Source organism: Coregonus lavaretus (genome assembly GCF_964263955.1).
Source record: "Coregonus lavaretus genome assembly, chromosome: 30".
NCBI classification, from domain to species: Eukaryota; Metazoa; Chordata; class Actinopteri; order Salmoniformes; family Salmonidae; genus Coregonus; species Coregonus lavaretus.
In genome coordinates this window covers 27,735,825-27,763,624 of record NC_140017.1, presented here as the reverse complement: position 1 = coordinate 27,763,624, position 27,800 = coordinate 27,735,825, and the positions used below count along the sequence as shown (strand labels likewise).

The following is a 27,800-nucleotide window of genomic DNA, read 5'->3' as shown; positions in this document are numbered from 1 at the left end:
TAGGGACTGATCAGAGCCTGAAGGTACAGAGGTGCCGTTCCCCTCACTGCTCCATAGGCAAGCACCATGGTCTTGTAGCGGATGCGAGCTTCAACTGGAAGCCAGTGGAGTGTGCGGAGGAGGGGGGTGACGTGAGAGAACTTGGGAAGGTTGAACACCAGACGGGCTGCGGCATTCTGGATGAGTTGTAGGGGTTTAATGGCACAGGCAGGGAGGCCAGCCAACAGCGAGTTGCAGTAGTCCAGACGGGAGATGACAAGTGCCTGGATTAGGACCTGTGCCGCTTCCTGTGTAAGGCAGGGTCGTACTCTCCGAATGTTGTAGAGCATGAACCTGCAGGAGCGGGTCACCGCCTTGATGTTGGCGGAGAACAACAGGGTGTTGTCCAGGGTCACGCCTAGGCTCTTCGCACTCTGGGAGGAGGACACAGCGGAGTTGTCAACCGTGATGGCGAGATCATGGAACGGGCAGTCCTTCCCCGGGAGGAAGAGCAGCTCCGTCTTGCCAGGGTTCAGCTTGAGGTGGTGATCCGTCATCCATACTGATATGTCTGCCAGACATGCAGAGATGCGATTCGCCACCTGGTTATCAGAAGGGGGAAAGGAGAAGATTAGTTGTGTATCGTCAGCGTAGCAATGATAGGAGAGGCCATGTGAGGATATGACAGAGCCAAGTGACTTGGTGTATAGGGAGAAAAGGAGAGGGCCTAGAACTGAGCCCTGGGGGACACCAGTGGTGAGAGCACGTGGTGCGGAGACAGCTTCTAGCCACGCCACTTGGTAGGAGCGACCGGTCAGGTAGGACGCAATCCAGGAGTGAGCCGCGCCGGAGATGCCCAGCTCGGAGAGGGTGGAGAGGAGGATCTGATGGTTCACAGTATCAAAGGCAGCAGACAGGTCTAGAAGGACAAGAGCAGAGGAGAGAGAGTTAGCTTTAGCAGTGCGGAGAGCCTCCGTGACACAGAGAAGAGCAGTCTCAGTTGAATGACCAGTCCTGAAACCTGACTGGTTTGGATCAAGAAGGTCATTCTGAGAGAGATAGCAAGAGAGTTGGCTAAAGACGGCACGCTCAATAGTTTTGGAAAGAAAAGAAAGAAGGGATACTGGTCTGTAGTTGTTGACATCAGTGGGATCGAGTGTTGGTTTTTTGAGAAGGGGAGCAACTCTCGCTCTCTTGAAGACGGAAGGGACATGGCCAGCGGTCAAGGATGAGTTGATCAGCGAGGTGAGGTAAGGGAGAAGGTCACCGGAGATGGTCTGGAGAAGAGAGGAGGGGATGGGGTCAAGCGGGCAGGTTGTTGGGCGGCCTGCAGTCACAAGTCGCAGGATTTTATCTGGAGAGAGAGGGGAGAAAGAAGTCAAAGCATAGGGTAGGGCAGTGTGAGTAGGACCAGCAGTGTCATTAGACTTAACAAACGAGGATCGAATGTCGTCAACCTTCTTTTCAAAGTGGTTGACGAAGTCATCCACAGAGAGAGAGGAGGGGGGGGGGGGATTCAGCAGGGAGGAAAATGTGGCAAAGAGCTTCCTAGGGTTAGAGGCAGATGCTTGGAATTTAGAGTGGTAGAAAGTGGCCTTAGCAGCAGAAACAGATGAAGAAAATGTAGAGAGGAGGGAGTGAAAAGATGCCAGGTCGGCAGGGAGTTTAGTTTTCTTCCATTTCCGCTCCGCTGCCCGGAGCTCTGTTCTGTGAGCTCGCAATGAGTCATCAAGCCACGGAGCTGGAGGGGAGGACCGAGCCGGCCGGGAGGATAGGGGACACAGAGAGTCAAAGGATGCAGAAAGGGAGGAGAGGAGGGTTGAGGAGGCAGAATCAGGAGATTGGAGGGAGAAGGATTGAGCAGAGGGAAGAGATGATAGGATGGAAGAGGAGAGAGTAGTGGGAGAGAGAGAGCGAAGGTTGCGGCGGCGCATTACCATCTGTGTAGGGGCAGAGTGAGTAGTGTGGGAGGAGAGCGAGAGAGAAAAGGAAACAAAGTAGTGGTCGGAGACATGGAGGGGAGTTGCAGTGAGATTAGTAGAAGAGCAGCATCTAGTAAAGATGAGGTCAAGCGTATTGCCTGCCTTGTGAGTAGGGGGGGACGGTGAGAGGGTGAGGTCAAAAGAGGAGAGGAGTGGAAAGAAGGAGGCAGAGAGAAATGAGTCAAATGTGGACATAGGGAGGTTGAAATCCCCCAAAACTGTGAGGGGTGAGCCATCCTCAGGAAAGGAACTTATCAAGGCGTCAAGCTCATTGATGAACTCTCCAAGGGAACCTGGAGGGCGATAGATGACAAGGATATTAAGCTTAAATGGGCTAGTGACTGTGACAGCATGGAATTCAAATGAGGAGATAGACAGATGGGTTAGGGGAAAAATTGAGAATGTCCACTTGGGAGAGATGAGGATTCCTGTGCCACCACCCCTCTGACCAGATGCTCTCGGGGTATGCGAGAACACATGGTCAGACGAGGAGAGAGCAGTAGGAGTAGCAGTGTTTTCAGTGGTAATCCATGTTTCCGTCAGCGCCAGGAAGTCGAGGGACTGGAGATTAGCATAGGCTGGGATGAAGTCAGCTTTGTTGGCAGCAGAACGGCAGTTCCAGAGGCTGCCTGAGACCTGGAACTCCAGGTGTGGGGTGCGTGCAGGGACCACCAGGTTAGAGAGGCAGCAGCCACGTGGTGTGGGGCGTTTGTGTAGCCTGTGCAGAGAGGAGAGAACAGGGATAGGCAGAGGCATAGTTGACAGGCTGTAGCAAATGGCTACAATAATGCAGAGGAGATCGGAATGAAATGAACTAAACATCTGGGAGAGTAGAGAGCAGGGCCTCCCTCACCAAAAACTTCTACCTCAGAAACTATAATTGTTTCACTGAACCACCCGAACAAAAACTCTACCAACTTCCACCTTTAGAAATCAGAATTGTTGTGAACCACAGCGGTTCAATGTTTAAAGGAATAGACTCAACCCACTTTATTCAGCTAGCTAACTATGACACCATAGCTAACTAGCATGCTAGCATCCAAAAACACACAGTTTAGCACCAACACTTGGTCACAACAAACCACCAATAGTGTGTTAACACACTAAGCAGATAATTCGTGTCCGTGTCTGTTGGCTAGCTAGCAATGGCCACTGTGTTGACCTTGTTTGAAGAACGGCTAGCTAGCTAGCTTCGTGCTACCCCTGGCACCGCCGAAAAACAATGCCAACCCACAGTAACTACCCACAACAGCCCACGATGCCTAGCTATGACGCCATAGCTAACTAGCATGCTAGCATCCAATAACACACAGTTTAGCACCAATACTTGGTTACAACAAACTACCAAGAGTGTGTTAACACACTAAACAGATAATTCATGTCCGTGTCCAGTTCCTATCGTAACGCAGCAAAAATTAAACGTTGGCTAGCTAGCACATTAACATTGGAAACAACTCTCCACCTTTGCACTAAACAGATAATTACCAATAAACGTTACCAGTAGCTACCCGCTAGCTAGCTAGCATACCAAGAGTGTGTTAACACACTAAACAGATAATTCATGTCCGTGTCAAGTTCCTTTCATAACGCAGCAAAAAAATTAAACGTTGGCTAGCTAGCACATTAGCTAGCACATTAACATTGGAAACCACTCTCCACCATTGCACTAAACAGATAATTACCAATAAACGTTACCAGTAGCTACCCGCTAGCTAGCTAGCCTCGTGCTTCGCCGGGCTCCGCCGTAACAATACTTAAACAATATGTAAACAATACTTACCTACAATAATTGCCTACGGAAACCTACAATAACTACCAAAATAACTACCTAAATAAACTACCTACCTACGATCTAAATACATGGTTTAAGCTTTACTCAACACCATATGAGAAGCCAAGCTTACCTCCTGCTAGAGAAAACACAACCTCTCCCGACGAAGTCCCAAGTCCTTTCTTGGGTACAGGAACAATGGTAGACATCTTCAAGCAAGTGGGGACAGCAGACTGGGACAGGGAGAGGGTTAACACGCTTAAATGTCTTACTCAAGTCGGCCACGGAGAAGGAGAGCCCACAGTGCTTGGTAGCGTGCCGCGTCGGTGGCACTGTGTTATCCTCAAAGCGGGGTGAAGAAGGTGTTTAGCTTGTCTGGAAGCTAAACACTAGCTGAGCCGCAGCCCGTCTGGTGTTCAACCTTCCCAAGTTCTCTCACGTCACCCCCCTCCTCCGCACACTCCACTGGCTTCCAATTGAAGCTCGCATCCGCTACAAGACCATGGTGCTTGCCTTTGGAGCAGTGAGGGGAACGGCACCCCTGTACCTTCAGGCTCTGATCAGTCCCTACACCCAAACGAGGACATTGCGTTCATCCACCTCTGGCCTGCTGGCTCCCCTTCCTCTGCGGAAGCACAGCTCCCGCTCAGCCCAGTCAAAACTGTTCGCTGCTCTGGCACCCCAATGGTGGAACAAGCTCCCTCACGACGCCAGGACAGCGGAGTCACTCACCACCTTCCGGAGACATTTGAAACCCCACCTCTTTAAGGAATACCTGGGATAGGCTAAAGTATTCCTTCTAACCCCCCCCCCCCCCCCCCCCCCCCCAAATTGTAAAGTGGTTATCCCACTGGCTATAGGGTGAACGCACCAATTTGTGAGTCGCTCTGGCTAAGAGCATCTGCTAAATGACGTTAATGTGCCCTTGAGCAAGGCACTTAACCCTAATTGCTCCTGTAAGTCGCTCTGGTTAAGAGCGTCTGCTAAATGACTAAAATGAAAAAAAATGAAAAATCTGACCACTTCTTAATTGACCGAGTCACTGGTGCTTCTTCCTTTAGTTTTTGCTTGTATTGCAGGAATCAGGAGGATGGAGTTATGGTCAGATTTGCCAAATGGAGGGCGAGGGAGAGCTTTGTACACGTCTCTGTGTGTGGAGTAAAGGTGGTCTAGAGTTATTTTTCCTCTGGTTGCACATTTAACATACTGGTAGAAATGAGGTAAAACGGATTTACGTTTCCCTGCATTAAAGTCCCCGGCCACTAGGAGCGCCGCCTCTGGATTAGCATTTTCCTGTTTGCTTATGGCCTTATACAGCTCATCGAGTGCGGTCTTAGTGCCAGCATCGGTTTGTGGTGGTAAATAGACAGCTACGAAAAAATATAGATGAAAACTCTCTTGGTAAATAGTGTGGTCTACAGCTTATCGTAAGGTACTCTACCTCAGGCGAGCAAAACCTTGAGACTTCCTTTATATTAGATTTTGTGCACCAGCATTTTGTGCACCAGCAATTTACAAATATACACAGACCTCCACCCCTTGTCTTACCTTAGGCAGCTGTTCTATCTAGCCGATGCAGCGTATATCCCGCCAGCTGTATGTTATCCATGTCGTCAATCAGCCACGACTCGGTGAAACATAAGATATTACCGTTTTTAATGTCCCATTGGTAGGATATCAGTTTGGTCAGTACGAGGTGAGTAATCGCTGTCCTGATATCCAGAAGCTATTTTCCGTCATAAGAGACGGTGGCAGAAACATTATGTACAAAATAAGTTACAAATAACGTGAAAAAACATACACAATAGCACAACTGGTTAGGAGCCCGTAAAACGGCAGCCAACTCCTTCGGCGCCATTTTATGTCATGATCAATATTCAGTCTGGGCAAGGCAGAAAGACATAGAGGTAAATCACAATCAGTAAAGAAATCGAGCTAGCTAACTAGCAGATTTACATCAATCATCAACATCAATGATCAGCTGAAAGCTAAATGGCGTATTAATTTTCATTGACCTTTTAACGTAAGTAAGGGCTCTCTTAAAATACTGCCTTGTCTGAAATGGTGACATTCAACAGTAATGCTATTCCCAAAATCATTGGCGCAACTTTGGTTTTAAAAGTGGGGAGGACATAATAATCATAATTCTTATTTTTGTATCCAGTCGGATAAACACTCCAAACAGCCTACCCGACCGCTTGGAGAAGTCTGCATGGTCCTAAAGCACACCGTTGCCTCGTTTTGTATCACATTCCAATGATAAAACTGGGGAGGACAAAAATGCATGTTGCGCCCCTGCCCAAAATCATTTTCATTTTGAATTGTTGCTACACTTTTCACTCTTGAATAGTAGTCAGATTTAGATGAGTGCATATATTGACCCTTATCCTTTGTTATAAACTGGAGCACACAGTTTATATTTATTTGAAATCAGCACATTTCTTAAGGCCTTATAATCATAAGATGCTCATATAAAGCCACTCCCTTACAGTACTTTGGACATTGTTATGATGCTACAGACTGTGCCCATTCTAGGGTTGTAACATTTTTGCACATTGTTGCAGTACAAAGCTATATTGACAGGTCTCTGCTGTGTGCTCTTTCTACTCTGACAAACACAGCTGAGCAATACTGAGTAAGTCAATTTTTTTGTTATGGAAATGTAAGTTATAACCCAATAACAAATTACATCTAACCTTACATGTATTCTTGGTGCATGTGTGTTTCATCAAGAAATGGACAGACCAGATGCAGGTTCTGAGGATGAGGAAAGGTAAGTTGAAATCCAAACAATTGATCCAGGTATGTTTCCAATTTTCTAATTAAAGACTTCATTTGCAGCTTAATTCATAACTGATTGGTTTTCCTACATTTGCTCACAGGGGTGAATAACGTTGCCTAATTACCTGTTTTAAAGCTCAGAATACTCTAGCCGGAGATGGTGTTGGGATCTGTGATGACCTGATCACGCTGGAGATCACGTCTCCTGATGTATGTGACCTCACACTTATTGATCTACCTGGGATTACCAGAGTACCTGTCCAAGGCCAACCAGAGGATATTGGTGATCAGGTTAGTGTCACAAAATGAATGTGTGTTAGGAGGAAGTAGATACATTTTAGTCATTTAGCAGACGCTCTTATCCAGAGCGACTTATAGTTAGTGAGTGCATACATTTTTCATACTCTATGTAGACAATGTAACTATTATCAATGTGCATTTTGAACCTTGTTAACTTCACTTAATCATATACAGTGCTCTCCACATTTATTTGGATATTGGCTTTATACTCCAGCAATGTGGATTTGTTGACGAATATGAGGCAAAAGTACAGAATGTCATCTTTATTTCAGGGTATTTTCATGTGTTTTACCGTTTAGAAATTAAAGCACTTTGTGTATCTACCCACCCCTCATTTGAAGAAGTCATAAGTATTTGGACAAATTAATATTATATATATTAAAGTTGTCTAAAGGTTAGTTTTTGGTCCATCAATGCATAAAGCCTGTGACTCAACTCTTTGGTTGCATTTCCAGTGTGTTTTGGGTCATGTCTTGCCCTATAGTAACTGAATGGTAATTTCTCCTTATCTCAGATTCACTAAGCATCGCTGACAGATGTTAGCAGTCTGTTTCAACAGATAATACTCTTACCAATTTTTGCCTTTCATGTCCATTTAGATCAGACGTCTTATTTTGAAGTTTATTGAGAAACAAGAGACCATTAACCTGGTTGTAGTGCCATGCAATGTTGACATAGCAACAACTGAAGCATTGAGAATGGCACAATCAGTGGATCCTGAAGGTGCAAGGACTCTGGGTAAATTCACATCATATCACAACTGTTTATTTGAACTCCTCACCCTTTTCCTTCATGAAAATGACTTTTTAATATGTGGATATACAGTGGAGGAAAAAAGTATTTAGTCAGCCACCAATTGTGCAAGTTCTCCCACTTAAAAAGATGAGAGAGGCCTGTAATTTTCATCATAGGTACACGTCAATTGACAGACAAATTGAGAAAAAAATTCCAGAAAATCACATTGTAGGATTTTTAATGAATTTATTTGCAAATTATGGCGGAAAATAAGTATTTGGTCACCTACAAACAAGCATGATTTCTGGCTCTCACAGAACTGTAACTTCTTCTTTAAGAGGCTCCTCTGTCCTCCACTCGTTACCTGTATTAATGGCACCTGTTTGAACTTGTTATCAGTATAAAAGACACCTGTCCACAACCTCAAACAGTCACACTCCAAACTCCACTATGGCCAAGACCAAAGAGCTGTCAAAGGACACCAGAAACAAAATTTTAGACCTGCACCAGGCTGGGAAGACTGAATCTGCAATAGGTAAGCAGCTTGGTTTGAAGAAATCAACTGTGGGAGCAATTATTAGGAAATGGAAGACATACAAGACCACTGATAATCTCCCTCGATCTGGGGCTCCACGCAAGATCTCACCCCGTGGTGTCAAAATGATCACAAGAACGGTGAGCAAAAATCCCAGAACCACACGGGGGGACCTAGTGAATGACCTGCAGAGATCTGGGACCAAAGTAACAAAGCCTACCATCAGTAACACACTACGCCGCCAGGGACTCAAATCCTGCAGTGCCAGACGTGTCCCCCTGCTTAAGCCAGTACATGTCCAGGCTCGTCTGAAGTTTGCTAGAGTGTATTTGGATGATCCAGAAGAGGATTGGGAGAATGTCATATGGTCAGATGAAACCAAAATATAACTTTTTGGTAAAAACTCAACTCGTCGTGTTTGGAGGACAAAGAATGCTGAGTTGCATCCAAAGAACACCATACCTACTGTGAAGCATGGGGGTGGAAACATCATGCTTTGGGGCTGTTTTTCTGCAAAGGGACCAGAACGACTGATCCGTGTAAAGGAAAGAATGAATGGGGCCATGAATCGTGAGACTTTGAGTGAAAATCTCCTTCCATCAGCAAGGGCATTGAAGATGAAATGTGGCTGGGTCTTTCAGCATGACAATGATCCCAAACACACCGCCCGGGCAACGAAGGAGTGGCTTCGTAAGAATAATTTCAAGGACCTGGAGTGGCCTAGCCAGTCTCCAGATCTCAACCCCATAGAAAATCTTTGGAGGGAGTTGAAAGTCTGTGTTGCCCAGCGACAGCCCCAAATCATCACTGCTCTAGAGGAGATCTGCATGGAGGAATGGGCCAAAATACCAGCAACAGTGTGTGAAGACCTTGTGAAGACTTACAGAAAACGTTTGACCTGTGTCATTGCCAACAAAGGTTATATAACAAAGTATTGAGAAACTTTTGTTATTGACCAAATACTTATTTTCCACCATAACTTGCAAATAAATTCATTAGAAATCCTACAATGTGATTTTCTGGATTTTTTTTCTCATTTTGTCTGTCATAGTTGACGTGTACCAATGATGAAAATTACAGGCCTCTCTCATCTTTTTAAGTGGGAGAACATGCACAATTGGTGGCTGACTAAATACTTTTTTCCCCCACTGTATGTTCTGTGTTTACAAGCAATTCTGACCAAGCCAGACTTGGTTGACAAAGGAGCAGAGCCAGACATCTTAAAAATTGTTAATGGCCAAGTCGTTCACCTGAACAAAGGCTACATCATCGTAAAATGCCGTGGCCAGAGTGATATCAACCAGAAGATCTCTTTGGCGGACGCCACTCGACTGGAAATGGAATTCTTCAAAAACCACCACTACTTTAGGTAATTTTGGTAGCACTTCACACCAGGGGGTCAATGTTGATCCCAAAATGTCACAGCACCAGCTGCTTTCACTGCCCTTAACATATCAGTCAGCCATAAAAGTCACTGATTGTCTGGGTAGTTTAATTGTCACTGTTTGTCAGTCATACGAGCTGGTCTCAACGGTCTTCTATAATTGCAGAATTACCAGACATTTCCCATCTCAGTGTGAGATCCGCTAACTGACCTTTATCAACTATCATTACATTTGAGAATTGAACATTTACAAATAGTTATCTTTAAATTCCACGGTCAAACAAAAGTGATAAGCCTGGTTCTTCTTACCAAATCCAAAATATGGTAGATGCAACTAGAGCAGGTTTTTTAAATATTGAATAGCTCCCTGTGTGTTTAGGCTAGATACTTACCATTTATTGTAGTGGCTGCAGCTCAATCTCCTCTTTTCGCCGATACAAAGTTTGCACCTATTGCATAACATGGGGCTTGTGAAAGCAGTCTTTTTCTACACATAAGGATCCGGACAAGAACATCACCACGAAATCGTCTGTACAACCCAACCGTTTGAGATACAAACTAATAAGTCACCACCATCGAAAGATTAGACTCTCTCGAATATGACAGTGTACGTTGTTTGGCTCTAAGACATCCACAAGCTTTATGGCAGTCCTCTGTTGCAGATGTCCTAATTTCAGAGATCTTCTCAAAAAACCTACTGTTCTTACCGAATTGTTGGAGCTACAAACTAATATGTCACCAATATCGAAAGGGCAGACTCTCACAAACACAAAGTGTCTGAATGTCGTCTGAATGTAACCCAGTACTGGGCTGTACAAATGGCACAAAGTGCAAAAAGGGGTAAAAAGTGGCCTGAATAACTTGACCAAACATTGGCCAAAAAAAACATTTTTGCTGACTTTTCTTATATCTCTCAGATATAAGACACACACTTCAAAACCTTTTTCCTTATGATTTATTTTTGGACTGACTGTTTCGCCATGTACACGTGTTATTCAATGCATTTCTATGGATAATAACAGTAAAGGCCAATTCAATGTTTCATAAAATATGTTTTATATATCTATTGTTTTGTACATTTTATGACCATTTTAAAACAATTCCATATGTTAGTTGAGTAGATATTGCGATCTATGGGCTTAGACCTACAGGGGTTATAAAATGGGTCGCCAAGTGTTTTTGGAAATAACTTTCACAATGGCTATTATTAGGACTCACAAAATGCCTCAAAACGTCCATGTCGGTACTAGTGCTAAGGGCAGGTGGAAACTAACATATTCTCACATTGGTTTATGGCTCGTTTGTACACAAGTCAACCAAAACATTTCTGTGCATCTCAATTACAGTCCACTTCTTGAGCAAAACAAAGTTACAACACAATGCCTTGCTACCAAGCTCACACAAGACCTAGTAGATCATATCAAAGTAAGTTGACTTTAAACTTGCCATTGACTATTACATTCAATGCTAAGAATGCTACTTCACTTCATTGAATTGTTTCCCAACAGACATCACTGCCATACTTGACAGATCAAATCAGAGAGCATCTTGAGACTGTTAAAACAGAACTGAAGAAGTATAGCACTGGTCCTCCACTGGAACGTAAAAAGATGGGGCCCTACCTGACGGAGGTGAGTACATAGAAACCTGAAGAAATAAAGGTCACAATACTCTTTTCATAGAATTGTTCAAATCTATATTACACTGTTGAAATTAGGTTCATGTTGTCACTAATCTCAGCACCCAGAACCAAATCAGCTACTTGATTTTGGTTCTGGTACCGGATGTATAGATAGAGAAACTAGCGAGTGTTTCTCGATCCAGGAAACGTAGATGAGAAAATGTAGAATGAAATACTTTTTTGGAAAACAGAATTAGAAAGATCTGTACCCTTTAAATTCTTATTAGATACATGACAACTTGGTTCTGTCTACATTTCTAGCGACTAATGGATTTCATTGACAAGATTCATGAACTGTGCAGAGTTGGGAACTCAAGTGAGAAGAATCTGCATACTTTCCTCCGTCCTGTATTCCAAAAGTAGGATAGTTATCTCAGTAACACCAAAGGATTATGTAAGTCCTGTATTCATTAGATTTCATGTCATGCAAATAGAGACCCATGTCCCATGTTGTCATGATCATAGTTAATGCTTTGCAGTTTACAGGATGTAAGCCTGCTTGTGACTTTATACCCTAACAAAATGGTATTCCACTCACAGAGTTGTTTGTTCTGTCTTGTTTCTGGGTATCATTTCAGTCCTCAACGAAGTGGCGACCATGATAAAGAACTACGATAAAGAACATCGTGGGAGAGAACTGATAACTTTCAGTGACTATTGTGTATATGAACACGCAGTTCAAAAGCACATCCTTGGACTTCAAGAGCCGGCCTTGGATGTCCTGAAAGCCATTCGAGGTATTATTTAAACTGACAATCTGTGATATGACATGATCACAAAAGGCACACTCTATGTTTGTCGGAATTCGGCCCACTCCTCTTGGTACAGTAAAAGTATAAAGCTGAGTCAGTAGTGGACAGTAATATTTTATATGTGTATAAACAGTACAATATATATATACCTCACATGCGACTCATAATAAGACTATGCAATTAGCCCATTAAATGAATTATCTGACTCCATAAGATAAATAGCAATAAGCAAGAACACTATAGTTGAGTTACAACAATAGAGAATTGAGGATGGAATTCTAAAGTGTAGTTAATTTGGATTTAAAAACTCTTGTTGACCAATGGTATTACAGTAAAGTTAACCTCCATTCCGGTATCAGTCCTACAGCATGTAACCTCTGCTTCTCAGAGGTGAGACAATGGGGGATGGTAAGATCAACACAGAGGAAATTCTTGCATACAGTTGATCGTTACAACCCTTGGTTACATCCCTTTTTGGGGCTATATAGAACCCTTTTTAAAATTATTTTTATAGAACCATTATGGAGAATGGTTCTATAAAGAACCTTTCTCAATCTGAAAGGTTCTTTGAAGATCCTTTTGGAGAACCACTGTTATTTTTTTATTCTGGTCATCCATATCATATTGTTAAAATTCCACATGTGTTTTTATTGTGATCATTGAAAAGTTGAATCAAGTGAGCTACCTCGGGAACAGCTGGGGGTCCCTGAGGAGAGAATTGAGAACCACTTACTGATTTGGTCAACCGTTCTCAATTGGCACAAGGCCATACATGAGTCTTTCAAAAGACACTGTCAATGACCATAGTCATATAAAATATTCAATGGCATATGACAACACATGAGATAAACTGGAATGACACTCTCACTCACAGTTGCTCAAAAAGTGTTTTGAGCAAACCATGCCCCAAAATATTCTAATGAGCCACCTCCCCTACATTTTAATGATCACTAAAAGAGAAAATAACAATTTTGTGAACTATAAAGAACCATTGAATAGCTCAAAGGGTTCTTTGACTCATTATGATTCCACATAGAACCATCACCCTTCCCAAAGAACCCTTGAGGAACCCTACTTTTTTTGTGTGTACAGTATAGACCTAATGTTGAATATCAACCAGTAAACAGGCCTTCAAATCTTTATATTGACTTTTTTTTTTCCTCTCAAGGTATGGTGCAAGCAGAGTTTAGAGATGTGTGTGAAGCTTGTTTCAAAAGCTATCCTCAACTCAGATGCCTGGCTGTGGTGAGTTAAAGTGAAGTGATATATTTTACATCATAGATTATGGTTGTGAAGTTAAAATGGATGATCAATTATATAATGTTGTTTGAGTCATTCATGTAATTAACTATCAGTCACACAACGAAATTCCTCAGACTAAGATAGACGAAATCCAGTCGAAGCAGGAAGCCAAAGTTGAGAAGAGAATCAAAGAATACATCAATATGGAGCGATTGGTGTACACTCAGGATAGTATTTTCGTCAAGGGCTTGAAGGATCATAAAGATCAGTTCAAAGAAGCCTTTGAGGAAGAGCATTTTTATGATCCAGAGGAAACTGAGGAGAATGACATCACTGCTGTATTCAACTGTGCTGCATTTGATACCAGGAAGCTGACCCCAGATAAACTTGGGGTCTATTATGAGGTATGTTTGACAGCAGTATGTTTTTCATAATAGGTGGGCGTGGAGAGTCTACCTTTAGTCAAGGAGGGCATACACTGATAAAGTTCAGGAAGCACTGCACCACCCCGAACCCAAGGGGCCAGGCTTTGCATGTTAGAGTCTGTACCGGAAATACAAGAGCAACTCAGAGAAAAAGAAAGGGAAAGGAAGGGCTACTAAAACAGAATTCAAGTGGTGTCTTTTTTCTAGAAGACATTCATATGAGTAATCACATACTGTAGCTTTTCAATTGTATGTTTTACCATACAGAGTCATTGTCTGTGCATAATCATTGTCCACCTTACTGTAATGTATTACTGTCCTTCACCCCACTCCTAGATTGTCTACCAGCGCCTGGCAGATTACGTGCCCATGCTGATCCTGCAATTCATGCTTAAGGAATCAGCCAAGATGCTGCGTATCCAGATTATGGATCTGAGAGACGGAGCTGATGTTGTCAAACTGCTGAGCGAAGACTCTACGGCAGGCCGCAGGAGAGCCGACCTGCATCAACGCCTGGACCGTCTGAAAAAGGCCCAGGAAAAGCTTAGTGATTTTTAGGGCTCGCAATACTGTAGTACCGTTTTATGTTATGTCATTTCAACAACAACAGGATGTCTACATGGACTGCCTTCACTCTGACACGTGTCATAGAACTTGATAATCATTCCTTTATATTGAGGTAATTCACATTTCAGAATTGAAATGTGTGTCAACCTGGCACCAGCATCATTCATACTGTGCTCTTAGCTGACAGTCAAAGGCCTCTTGTTCATTAAAGGTCAAATGCAGACCTTTTTATCTCAATATCAAATCATTTCTGGGTAACAATTAAGTACCTTACTGTGATTGTTTTAAATTAAGATGGTGAAAAATAAATATAAATAGCTTCTTAGCAAAGAGCAATTTCTCAAGCAAGAATTTTGCTAGGTCTATCTGGGAGTGGAAAACTGAAAACTATATGTTATTGGCAGAGAGGTTTGGAACTCTTTCTTAATTGTCTATTAACTAATGATGTCACCAGGCAGGCCAAAATTCCATCCCACCGAAACAGGCTGAAATTTCAGGCGGACTTTTCAAACAGCTAAAAGAGCATCATCACAATTTTCACAATTTCAGTATTATTCCAACCTCATAGTGTGGAAATGTACATAAAACACAGGAAAATCAAAATGTTGACTGCACTGGGCCTTTAATAATTGAACAGAGCATTCTGAATATTTTGTGGTCACACAGTAAAGTGCACAGTAAAGTACATGTACAGGTTTAATTTTTCACACAAATGTTTTATCTAAATATAGATTTGATAGTAGTATGAACTGATTATTCAAGTTCCAACAAGAACATGAAATATTGTTGCAGTGTCAATTCACATATTTTTATGTTAATTATTTAACATTTTGGTTAACTTTTACTCTGAACAGCTGTTGTCATAATGGTGGCCGTTCATTTCTTCAGATTAATAATATTGCTTTCTATTGTTTTACTGTGCTCTTTGTCATCTACACACTTGTCATTCATTAGAATTAAAAGTGCTACATGTTTGTAATCTAACAATTGCTCTTAGTTATTTTTTAAGCAACCACTTGTATTGTTTCCACTTCTAAGGAGGGAGGGGAGGTGGGGATGGCATGTCCAAAGATGATTTGTATTCTGTTTTTATATGATGCTGTACTTGGACTGAATAATTGATCTGGAAATCAATAAAGAATAATTTAAATGAAAGTGAAGGCTAAGGCACTTCTGAATGCTTTCTACAGACTATTGCACAATATGTCCCAAGATCACAGGTTCCACGGTTTTCCCAAAGAAGTTGTGGCCATCGATGCGTGAAAAACAAAGATGTTGCAACTAGAGCCTTCAAGGTTTTGCCCAACCTAATAACTTTTGTACAGAAGGTTAAAAGTACATTTACAGTGGTGAATAATGCAGCTTCTCCCAGGTAAATTCAATTTCTTCATCTTTGTGCCAAAACATGTACAGTCGTGGTCAAAGGTTTGAGAATGACACAAGTATTGGTCTTCACAAAGTTTGCTGCTTCAGTGTTTTTAGATATTTTTGTCAGATGTTACTATGGTATACTGAAGTATAATTACAAGCATTCCATAAGTGTCAAAGGCTTTTATTGACATTTACATTAAGTTTATGCAAAGAGTCAATATTTGCAGTCTTGACCCTTCTTTTTCAAGACCTCTGCAATCTGCCCTGGCATGCTGTCAATTAACTTCTGGGCCACATCCTGACTGATGGTAGCCCATTCTTGCATAATCAATACATGGAGTTTGTCAGAATTTGTGGGTTTTTGTTTGTCCACCGGCCTCTTGAGGATTGACCTTCAAGTTCTCAATGGGATTAAGGTCTGGGGAGTTTCCTGGTCATCGACCCAGAATGTTGATATTTTGTTCCCCGAGCCACTTAGTTATCACTTTTGCCTTATGGCAAGAGGCTCCATCATGCTGGAAAAGGTATTGTTCGTCACCAAACTGTTCTTGGATGGTTGGGAGAAGTTGCTCTCGGAGGATGTGTTGGTACCATTCTTTATTCATGGCTGTGTTCTTAGGCAAAATTGTAAGTGAGCCCACTCCCTTGGCTGAGAAGCAACCCAACACATGAATGGTCTCAGGATGCTTTACTGTTGGCATGACACAGGACTGATGGTAGCGCTCACCTTGTCTTCTCCGGACAAGCTTTTTTCCGGATGCCCCAAACAATCGGAAAGGGGATTCATCAGAGAAAATGACTTTACCCCAGTCCTCAGCAGTCCAATCCCTGTACCTTTTGCAGAATATCAGTCTATCCCTGATGTTTTTCCTGAAGAGAAGTGGATTCCTCGCTGCCCTTCTTGACACCAGGCCATCCTCCAAAAGTATTCGCCTCACTGTGCATGCAGATGCACTCACACCTGCCTACTGCCATTCCTGAGCAAGCTCTGCACTGGTGGTGCCCCGATCCCACAGCTGAATCAACTTTAGGAGACGGTCCTGGCGCTTGCTGGACTTTCTTGGGCGCCCTGAAGCCTTCTTCACAACAATTGAACCTCTCTCCTTAAAGTTCTTGATGATCCGATAAATGGTTGATTTAGGTGCAATCTTACTAGCAGCAATATCCTTGCCTGTGAAGCCCTTTTTGTGCAAAGCAATGATGACGGCACGTGTTTCCTTGCAGGTAACCATGATTAACAGAGGAAGAACAATGATTTCAAGCACCACCCTCCTTTTAAAGCTTCCAGTCTGTTATTCTAACTCAATCAGCATGACAGAGTGATCTCCAGCCTTGTCCTCATCAACACTCTCACCTATATTAACGAGTGAATCACTGACATGATGTCAGCTGGTCCTTTTGTGGCAGGGCTGAAATGCAGTGGACATTTTTTCATGGCAAAGAGGGACTGCAATTCATCTGATCACTCTTCATAACATTCTGGAGTATATGCAAATTGCCATCATAAAAACTGAGGCAGCAGACTTTGTGAAAATTAATATTTGTGTCATTCTCAAAACTTTTGACCATGACTGTACACTACCGTTCAAAAGTTTGGTGTCACTTAGAAATGTCTTTGTTTTCAAAAGAAAAGCATTTTTTTTGTCCATTAAAATAACATCAAATTGATCAGAAATACAGTGTAGATATTGTTAATGTTGTAAATGGCTATTGTAGCTGGAAACAGCTGATGATTTTTTATGGAATATCTACATAGGCGTACAGAGGCCCATTATCAGCAACCATCAGTTCTGTGTTCCAATGGCACGTTGTGTTTGCTAATCCAAGTTTATCATTTTAAAAGGCTAATTGATCATTAGTGTCACGGTTTCGACCGAGGCTGCTCCTTCTCCTTGTTCGGGCAGGCTTCGGCGGTCGTCGTCTCCGGAGTACTAGCTGCCACCGTTCTATGTTTCGATGTTTGATTGGTTTTGTCTGTTTTGTTACACCTGTTCCTTGTTAGTGTTCATTATGCGTCCTATATAGTTCTCTTGAGTTTTGTCATGTGTTGTGTGTAATTGTTCGTTGTCACGTTGTGTGCTAGTTCGGTTATGTTCTCTCTGTATTTTGTTTAGAGAGAGTTCCGCACTTTGTGCGCCTTTGTTTTGCACTTTACCGTGTTGCGTAAAGTTCGCTTGCCTGCCTGGTTGCCTGTTGCCGTGAATGGCTTGTTCTTTTGTCTTCACTAAAGACGTCAGTACGAAGCCTCTGTGTGTCCTGCGCATGATTCCACACCACATTTACACTCAACCCTGACAATTAGAAAACCCTTTTGCAATTATGTTAGCACAGCTGAAAAATATTGTGCTGATTAAAGGAGCAATAAAACTGGCCTTCTTGAGACTAGTTGAGTATCTGGGGCATCAGCAATTGTGGGTTTGATTACGGGCTCAAAATGGCCAGAAACAAATAACTTTCTTCTGAAACTCATCAGTCTGTTCTTGTTCTGAGAAATGAAGGCTATTCCATGCGAGAAATTGCCAAGAAACTGAAGATCTCGTACAACGCTGTGTACTACTCCCTTCACAGAACAGCGCAAACTGGCTCTAACCAGAATAGAAAGAGGAGTGAGAGGCCCCGGTACACAACTGAGCAAGAGGACAAATACATTACAGTGTCTAGTTTGAGAAACAGACGCCTCACTGGTCCTCAATTGGCAGCGAAGTGAAGAAGCGACTCCGGGATGCTGATCTTCTAGGCAGAGATGCAAAGAAAAAGCCATATCTCAGACTGGCCAATAAAAAGAAAAGATTAAGATGGGCAAAAGAACACAGACACTGGACAGAGGAAGATTGGAAAAAAGTGTTATGGACAGACGAATCAAAGTTTGAGGTGTTCGGATCACAAAGAAGAACATTTGTGAGATGCAGACCAAATGAAAAGATGCTGGAGGAGTGCTTGATGCCATCTGTCAAGCATGGTGGAGGCAATGTGATGGTCTGGGGGTGCTTTGGTTGTGGTAAAGTGGGAGATTTGTACAGGGTAAAAGGGATTTTGGCTATCACTCCATTTTGCAAGCCATGCCATACCCTGTGGACGGCACTTAATTGGAGCCAATTTCCTCCTACAACAGGACAATGACCCAAAGCACAGCTCCAAACTATGCAATAACTATTTAGGGAAGAAGCAGTCAGCTGGTATTCTGTCTATAATGGAGTGGCCAGCACAGTCACCAGATCTCAACCCTATTGAGCTGTTGTGGGAGCAGCTTGACCGTATGGTACGTAAGAAGTGCCCATCAAGCCATTCCAACTTGTGGGAGGTGCTTCAGGAAGCATGGGGTGAAATCTCTTCAGATTACCTCAACAAATTGACAACTAGAATGCCAAAGGTCTGCAAGGCTGCAATTGCTGCAAATGGAGGATTCTTTGACGAAAGCAAAGTTTGAGGGACACAATTATTATTTCAATTAAAAATCATAATTTCTAACCTTGTCAATGACTACATTTCCTATTAATTTTGCTATATTTCCTATTTAAACTCATTTCAAATCAAATATGTATGAAAAATGTATGCTAACTGTAAGTCGCTCTGGATAAGAGCGTCTGCTAAATGACTAAAATGAAAAAATTTAAATCAAATCAAATTTTATTTGCCACATGTGCCGAATACAACAGGTGTAGACATTACAGTGAAATGCTTACTTACAAGCCCTTAACCAACAATGCAGTTTTTTAAAGAAAAATGTAAAATAAAAAAGTGTTAATTAAGAAAAATAAAAGCAAATAGCTAAAGAGCAGCAGTAAAATAAAATAGCAGTAGGGAGGCTATATACAGGGGGGTACCAGTACAGAGTCAATGTGCGGGGGCACCGGCTAGTCAAGGTAATTGAGGTCATATGTACATGTGGGTAGAGTTAAAGTGACTATGCATAAATAGTAAACAGAGTAGCAGCAGCATAAAAGAGGGGTATGGGGGGGGGCAGTGCAAATAGTCTGGGTAGCCATGATTAGCTGTTCAGGAGTCTTATGGCTTGGGGGTAGAAGCTGTTGAGAAGCCTTTTGTACCTAGACTTGGCGCTCCGGTACCGCTTGCCGTGCGGTAAAAGAGAACAGTCTATGACTAGGGTGGCTTGAGACTTTGACAATTTTTAGGACCTTCCTCTGACACCGCCTGGTATAGAGGTCCTGGATGGCAGGAAGCTTGACCCCAGTGATGTACTGGGTCGTACGCACTACCCTCTGTAGTGCCTTGCGGTCGGAGGCCGAGCAGTTGTGATACCAGGCGGTGATGCAACCAGTCAGGATGCTCTCGATGGTGCAGTTGTAGAACTTTTTGAGGATCTGAGGACCCATGCCAAATCTTTTCAGTCTCCTGAGGGGGAATAGGTTTTGTCATGCCCTCTTCACGACTGTCTTGGTGTGTGTTTGGATCATGATAGTTTGTTGGTGATGTGGATACCAAGGAACTTTAAGCTCTCAACCTGTTCCACTACAGCCCCGTCGATGAGAATTGGGGCGTGCTAAGCCCTTTTTTTTTTTCCTGTAGTCCACAATCATCTCCTTAGCTTAGTGATGCGCTTTGAGGGCACTATGGTGTTGAACGCTGAGCCGTAGTCAATGAATACCATTCTCACATAGGTGTTCCTCTTGTCCAGGTGGGAAAGGGCAGTGTGGAGTGCAATAGAGATTGCATCATCTGTGGATCTGTTGGGGCAGTATGCAAATTGGAGTGGGTCTAGGGTTTCTAGGATAATGGTGTTGATGTGAGCCATGACCAGCCTTTCAAAGCAATTCATGGCTACAGACGTGATTGCTACGGGTCGGTAGTCATTTAGGCAGGTTATCTTAGTGTCCTTGGGCACAGGGACTATGGTGGTCTGCTTGAAACATGTTGGTATTACAGACTCAGTCAGGGACATGTTGAAAATGTCAGTGAAGACACTTGCTCGGAGTAAACGTCCTGGTAATCCGTCTGGCCCTGCGGCCTTGTGAATGTTGACCTGCTTAAAAGTCTTACTCACATCGGCTACAGAGAGCGTGATCACATAGTCATCCGGAACAGTTGATGCTCTCATGCATGTTTCAGTGTTGCTTGCCTCGAAGCGAGCATAGAAGTGATTTAGCTCGTCTGGTAGGCTTGTGTCACTGGGCAGTTCGCGGCTGTGCTTCCCTTTGTAGTCTGTAATAGTTTTCAAGCCCTGCCACATCCGACGAGCGTCAGAGCCAGTGTAGGACGATTCCATCTTAGTCCTGTATTGACTCTTTGCCTGTTTGATGGTTCGTCGGAGGGCATAACGGGATTTCTTATAAGCTTCCGGGTTAGAGTCCCGCTCCTTGAAAGCGGGACTTCTGTTTGGGGTATGTACGTACGGTCACTGTGGGGACGACGTCATCTAGCATTTAATGTATGTTTTCATGGAAAACAAGGACATTTCTAAGTGACCCCAAACTTTTGAATGGTAGTGTACAAGGCTACCTACAAAGGCTTGGGTTAAATGCGGAAGACACATTTCAGTTGAATGTATACAGTTGTACAACTGACTAGTATCCCCCTTTCCCTTTCCCATTCCCATTCATGACTGCAAATTGGGTTTACTCATTGGCCAATGTCATGAGCAGACCTACATGAAAAAGTACTTCTGAATTACTACACAAAACCTATTTGTGCAGTAGTAACTATGTAGAGACTTGTAGGGATTGTGTAGTGAATGTGTAGTTTATGCACAGGTAGAGTTTTGTAGTGTTCAGTAGGAAAACAGTAGTGTTTCCAATAGTAATCAGGTAGAGATTTATACTACTTGATGTTGGTTGTAAATAAGTAGTCGAAACACTACAGCTTTACTACACAGGCTTGTCAATAGTAATCAGATAGAGTTCTTACTACTTGATGTTGGTAGTAAATTAGTAAGCTATAAAAACAAAGAAAGTCGCACACTCTATGTATAAACTCCCAGTCATTTATTGGGTAAACCACAAACGTTTCGGCATCACTGTGCCTTCTTCAGGGTAATGTCCTGAATGTTTGAACCAGGTTATGTCGACAAAACAGTGCAATTAGTGCAACCAATGACAATAGTGAGGGGTGTGTCATAATTATTAGGTTGTTTATAATGAATTAAGCGAAACTGTTAAAAGGCAATATATTATTGAATATATTAGGCTAGTGTTAGCATTAGCATTAGCATAAGATTATCATCAACATACATTATTGTTTAATTTAATTTCACATTTCCAATTTCAGAAAATTTGTGTTACATGTAATATTTTGTTTCAACCATAATGCATAATAAGCATCATCAACAGGGGGAACATATTGGGTGTATGCGGATAAGCTGTAGAAATAATATATTCATTTATAAGACTTGTTCATAGAAAATATAATTGTTCATAAGACGGGCCTGAGATCAAAGTCAATATTCAGACCACTAGGGGTCAATGTTTTTAAATAGGGTATCCAGTTGGCCTCCCTCTGTAGTAGTAGGGTCTCGATGTTACCTCCTCTCCTTGGTAGAGCAACATGCTCAATACCTGTATATTTGAGGGAGGAGATGGGATGGTTAGCTTCAACAAAGTGAGCTGCTACTGTATAGTCAGTGTTCTTACACCTGATTGAGCTGCGGTGTTCAGCTATGCATTGTTTTAATTGTCTTTTCGTTTGTCCTACGTAGGCTTTCCCACATGAACAGGTGATGAGATTGTCACGATCGTCAAAAGGAGCGGACCAAGGCGCAGCATGATATGAGTACATACTTTTATTTTAATTCACCACACGAACAAAAACAACAAAACGATACGTGAAATCCTCGGTCATACACAAACCTACACGGAACAAGATCCCACGAATAACAAGGGTCAATACTGGGGCCCCTCCTGTTCAGCCTGTACATTAATGATCTGCCTTCTGTCTGTACTGGGTCTGAAGTTCAAATGTATGCAGATGATACAGTGATATATGTGCATGCAAAGAGCAAACAACAAGCTGCACAAGAACTCACTACTGTAATGGTCCAGGTTACAAAGTGGCTCAGTGACTCGTGTTTGCATCTCAATGTGAAAAAAACTGTTTGCATGTTCTTCACAAAGAGGGCAACAGATGCTACTGAGCCAGAAGTCTATGTGTCAGGGGAGAAGCTCCAGGGGGTATCTGATTTTAAGTACCTTGGCATCATACTTGATTCCAACCTCTCTTTTAAAAAGCATGTGAAAAAGGTAATTCAAATAACCAAATTCAACCTAGCTAATTTCCGATTTATACGAAATTGTTTGACTACAGAGGTAGCAAAACTGTATTTCAAATCTATGATACTCACTTAACATACTGTTTGGCTAGTTGGGCCCAAGCTTGCTGTACAACAGTAAGACCTATTCAGTCTGTCTACAAACAGGCTCTCAAAGTGCTTGATAGGAAGCCCAATAGCCATCATCACTGTCACATCCTTAGAAAGCATGAGCTCCTGAGTTGGGAAAATCTTGTGCAATACACCGATGCATGTCTTGTATTCAAGATCCTAAATGGCTTGGCTCCCCCTCTACTCAGTATTTTTGTTAAACAGAAAACCCAAACATATGGCAGCAGATCCACAAGGTCTGCCATGAGAGGTGACTGTGTAGTTCCCCTAAGGAAAAGCGCCTTTAGTAAATCCGCTTTTTCTGTGAGAGCTTCCCATGTCTGGAATACACTGCCATCAGACACACATAACTGCACCACATATCACACTTTCACAAAATGCTTGAAGACATGGCTAAAGGTCAATCAGATTTGTGAACATGGTCCCTAGCTGTGTGTTGCCGCTTTCCATGTCTGTTGTCTGTAACTTGTGAGGTGTGGAAACACTTTGTTGCTTTTATGAATTTTGTCTTGCTGCTTTTTGTTCTATGTTGCTCTGTCTGTATGCTACGTCTTGCTTGTCCTATGTTGCTATGTCTGTATGCTATGTCTTGTTCTATGTTGTTATTGTCTATATTGTAATTGTTTTTAATAACCTGCCCAGGGACTGCGGTTGAAAATTAGCCGGCTGGCTAAAACCGGCACTTTTACTGAAACGTTGATTAATGTGCACTGTCCCTGTAAAAATAAACTTAAACTCAAACTCAACTAAAAAAAAACAAGTGCACACAAGGCTGCCTAAGTATGGTTCCCAATAAGAGACAACAAGCAACAGCTGATTCTCGTTGCCTCTGATTGAGAACCACCCCGGCCAACACAGAAACACATAACCTAGAACATACCATAGAAACACGAAACATAGACTCTACACAACGAAACTAACACCCTGGCTCAACATACAAGAGTCCCCAGAGCCAGGGCGTAACAGTACCCCCCCCCCCCCCCCCCCCCCCCCCCCAAAGGCACGGACTGCGATCGCGCCAACATAAACCCAACAGGGGAGGGGCCGGGTGGGCATTCCTCCTCGGAGGCGGATCCGGCTCCGGGCATGACCACCACCCTCTAACAACCCCTCCGTAGCGCCCCTGGTCTGGTCTGGCCCCGCTGGCTGGAGCTGGACTGGACATCGGTGGAGCGGATTGTTTCGGCTCCGGTGTGGAGCAGCTGACCGATACCTGACCAGGCACCGGTGAAACGGGCATGGGCTGTGCCGGACTGACGACGCGCACCACAGGCTTGGTGCAGGGAGCAGGAATGGGCCGGACCGGGCTGACGATGCGCACCACTGACTTGGTGCGGGGAGCAGGAACGGGCCGGACCGGGCTGGCGACGCGCACCACAGGCTTGGTGCGGGGAGCAGGAACGGGCCGGACCGGACTGACGACGCGCACCATTGGCTTGGTGCGGGGAGCAGGAATGGGCCGGACCGGGCTGACGAAGCGCACCACTGGCTTGGTGCGGGGAGCAGGAACAGGCCGGACCGGGCTGACGACGCGCACCACAGGCTTGGTGCGAGGGGCAGGAACATGCCGGACCGGGCTGGCGACGCGCACCACAGGCTTGGTGCGGGGAGCAGGGACGGGCCGAACCGGGCTGACGAAGCGCACCACTGGCTTGGGGGACAGGACGACTGCACCGTATTGAGGGGAGGATGGATGGGGCCATGTATCGCGAGATCTTGGCCAACAACCTCCTTCCCTCAGTAAGAGCATTGAAGATGGATCGTGGCTGGGTCTTCCAGCATGACAACGACCCGAAACACACAGCCAGGGCAACTAAGGAGTGGCTCCGTAAGAAGCATCTCAAGGTCCTGGAGTGGCCTAGCCAGACTCCAGACCCGAACCCAATAGAACATCTTTGGAGGGAGCTGAAAGTCCGTATTGCCCAGCGACAGACCCGAAACCTGAAGGATCTGGAGAAGGTCTGTATGGAGGAGTGGGCCAAAATCCCTGCTGCAGTGTGTGCAAACCTGGTCAAGACCTACAGGAAACGTATGATCTCTGTAATTGCAAACAAAGGTTTTTGTACCAAATATTAAGTTCTGCTTTTCTGATGTATCAAATACTTATGTCATGCAATAAAATGCAAATTAATTACTTAAAAATCATACAATGTGATTTTCTGGATTTTTGTTTTAGATTCCGTCTCTCACAGTTGAAGTGTACCTATGATAAAAATGACAGACCTCTACATGTTTGGAAGTAGGAAAACCTGCAAAATCGGCAGTGTATCAAATACTTGTTCTTCCCACTGGATGTCAAACAAAAACCAAAAATTGCTAAGTTAAACAAACCATACAACTCTACGCTCAATGACTATTGAGATGGAAATGTTAATGTTGGTGCTTTTCTATTCTATACATTTCCATGTTCTATTCATGTGCTGTTCTAATAACCAATTTCTGTGTTCATGCATGTGACTGTCCTAATCTTCACTTATCAGTATCTGCAATTTGGCAGTATGCCGACCTTGTTTTGAGAACGAAAGATGTCTCTGTTTCAAGGTCTCAGCTTAGAGAGAAGAATCCTCGTGAGGTATTGGTCTGTCACATGTTATGAACCAGTATTGGTCGGTCACATGAATAAAACAAAACAGTAATGATTAATGAATTATGCTAAATCATGCAAATATAACTTGTTTGTGTATAGCTGTATATAAGACAACTGCTGGGACTGCCCGAGCAGAGCTCCTGATTGACATGTGTACTATGGTGCATTGAGTTGGTTGGAACCTCTCCTGCGCGCTGACAATAAACAATGATTCATTTAAGATTGACTTCAAGTGTCCCCGTGTAAGAATTTCCACAACACTACTTTTAACAATTTATTCTGAGTTGTATGGTTTGTTTAATTTTGAGATCCTTGGTTTTTGTTTGACATACTGTACATTTTAAAGTAACAAATCTGAGTCTCAGTGGCTGAATTTACACAGGCAGCCCAATTCTCATTTTTTTCCCACTATTTGGTCTTTTGACCAATCACATCAGAGCTTTTCACATCAGATCCTTTTCAGAGCTGATCTGATTGGTCAAAACACCAATTAGTGAAAAAAATATCAGAATTGGGCGGCCTGTGTAAACAAAGCCTTAAGGCGTCCGCATGCTTCCCAGCCAAAATAGTTTGGAAGAGTTTTCTGCATATATTATGGCGACGGTTTTGTTAGTTTTGACTTTGGTAAGGATTTTTTCGGCTATTCGGGCACACACATTTCTTTCTCAAGACAAGCCAAAGTCGGTACTTGAAGTCAACGCCCCTTAATCGGTGATTGGTCAACAGTAGGGATTCTTCAATAAAGTCTTTGTTATCATTCAATGAGAGACGACTAGTTTTCATGCACATTTTTTCGTTGAGAAATACTGCACCAAACATCTTAGTTAAATGTAAAATTGAGCGACTAAGATCTCTGCAAAAATGACAGATTTCTTGAGTTATCATAGATTAAACCTGACTATTTTGGCTACGGTGTGTCTGGCTACGGTGTCTCAAAATGGACGAACAGTACTATTGCCACTTTTTTCTAGTTTTTCAGTATGCAAGCACACTCGTTCGGTTCGCCTAGACGATTTCGGGCTAGGCGCCAGCCGAACTGAAGCATGCAGATGCCTTAAGTCACTCCATTACGGTGGAATTGCCCTTGGTTAGCTAGATGGCTAACTTTAGCCATCTAGCTAACTAACTAACTATACTGAACAAAAATATAAACGCAACAAGCAATAATTTCAAAGATTTTACTGAGTTACAGTTCATATAAGGAAATCAGTCAATTTAAATAAATTCATTAGGCCCTAATCTATGGATTTCACATGACTGGGAATACAGATCAGAAAACCAGTCAGTATCTGTTGTGACCACCATTTGCCTCATGCAGCGCGACACAGCTCCTTTGCATAGAGTTAACCAGGCAGTTGATTGTGGCCTGTGGAATGTTGTCCCACTCCTCTTCAATGGCTGTGTGAAGTTGCTGGAAATTGTCGTGACCTGGAATGCGTTATTGTAAACGCCGATCCAGAGCATCCCAAACATGCTCAATGGGTGACATGTCTGGTGAGTATACAGGCCATGGAAGAACTGGGACATTTCCAACTCAAGGAATTGTGTACAGGATCTCGTCACGTATCTCTGTGCATTTAAATTGCCGTCAATAAAATGCAATTGCCTTTGTTGTCCGTAGCTTATGCCTGCCCATACCATAACCCCAACGCCACCACGGGGCACTCTGTTCACAACATTGACATCAGCAAACCGCTCGCCCACACAACGCCATACGAGTGGTCTGCGAATTGTGAGGCCGGTTGGACGTGCTGCCAAATTCTCTAAAACGACGTTGGAGGCAGCTTATGGTAGAGAAATGAACATTCAATTATCTGGCAACAGCTCTGGTGGAAATGTATGCAGTCAGCATGCCAATTGCACGCTCCTTCAAAACTAGAGAAATCTGTGGCATTGTTTTATGTGACAAAACTGCACATTTTAGAGTGGCCTTTTATTGTCCCCAGCACAAGGTGCACCTGTGTAATGATCATGCTGTTTAATCAGCTTCTTGATATGCCACACCTGAGGCAAAATATGTAAAATGTCACTGCCCGTGAACAAAGCCATCCTGGAAAATCCTTGAAGGTCCTGGAGGGCGTGATGCGTTGGGCAGACCGCACCACCCTCTGGAGAGCCCTGCGGTTGCGGACGGTGCAGTTGCCGTACCAGGCGGTGATACAGCCCGACAGCATGCTCTCAATGGTACATCTGTAAAAGTTTGTTAGGGTCTTCCTTCAGCCTCCAGTTTTACAACAAGTCTGATTTATAACGGAAACATGCGTATGCATGGTGTGTGCCAAGTTTATAAAGCTCAACATTTTGTACTTGCGCACAGACATTTTGTGTGAAATGTATTTATAACAGTTATAAATGAGGCCCCAGATCACTACCACAAT

At 43.2% G+C, this 27,800-nt stretch overlaps 1 protein-coding gene across 1 annotated transcript; it reads left to right on the top strand.

The window, feature by feature from the left end:
• Window positions 1–6,480: 6,480 nt before the first annotated feature.
• LOC311106189 (interferon-induced GTP-binding protein Mx-like) lies at window positions 6,481–14,125 on the top strand (the record flags this gene model as incomplete). The annotated part of the gene is made up of 7 exons (XM_084148502.1): window positions 6,481–6,505; window positions 6,650–6,804; window positions 7,413–7,551; window positions 9,254–9,452; window positions 13,133–13,145; window positions 13,277–13,546; window positions 13,904–14,125. The coding sequence occupies 7 exons, from the start codon at window positions 6,481–6,483 to the stop codon at window positions 14,123–14,125; spliced, it is 1,023 nt and encodes a 340-aa protein (XP_084004628.1).
• Between the last annotated feature and the right edge of the window lie 13,675 nt (window positions 14,126–27,800).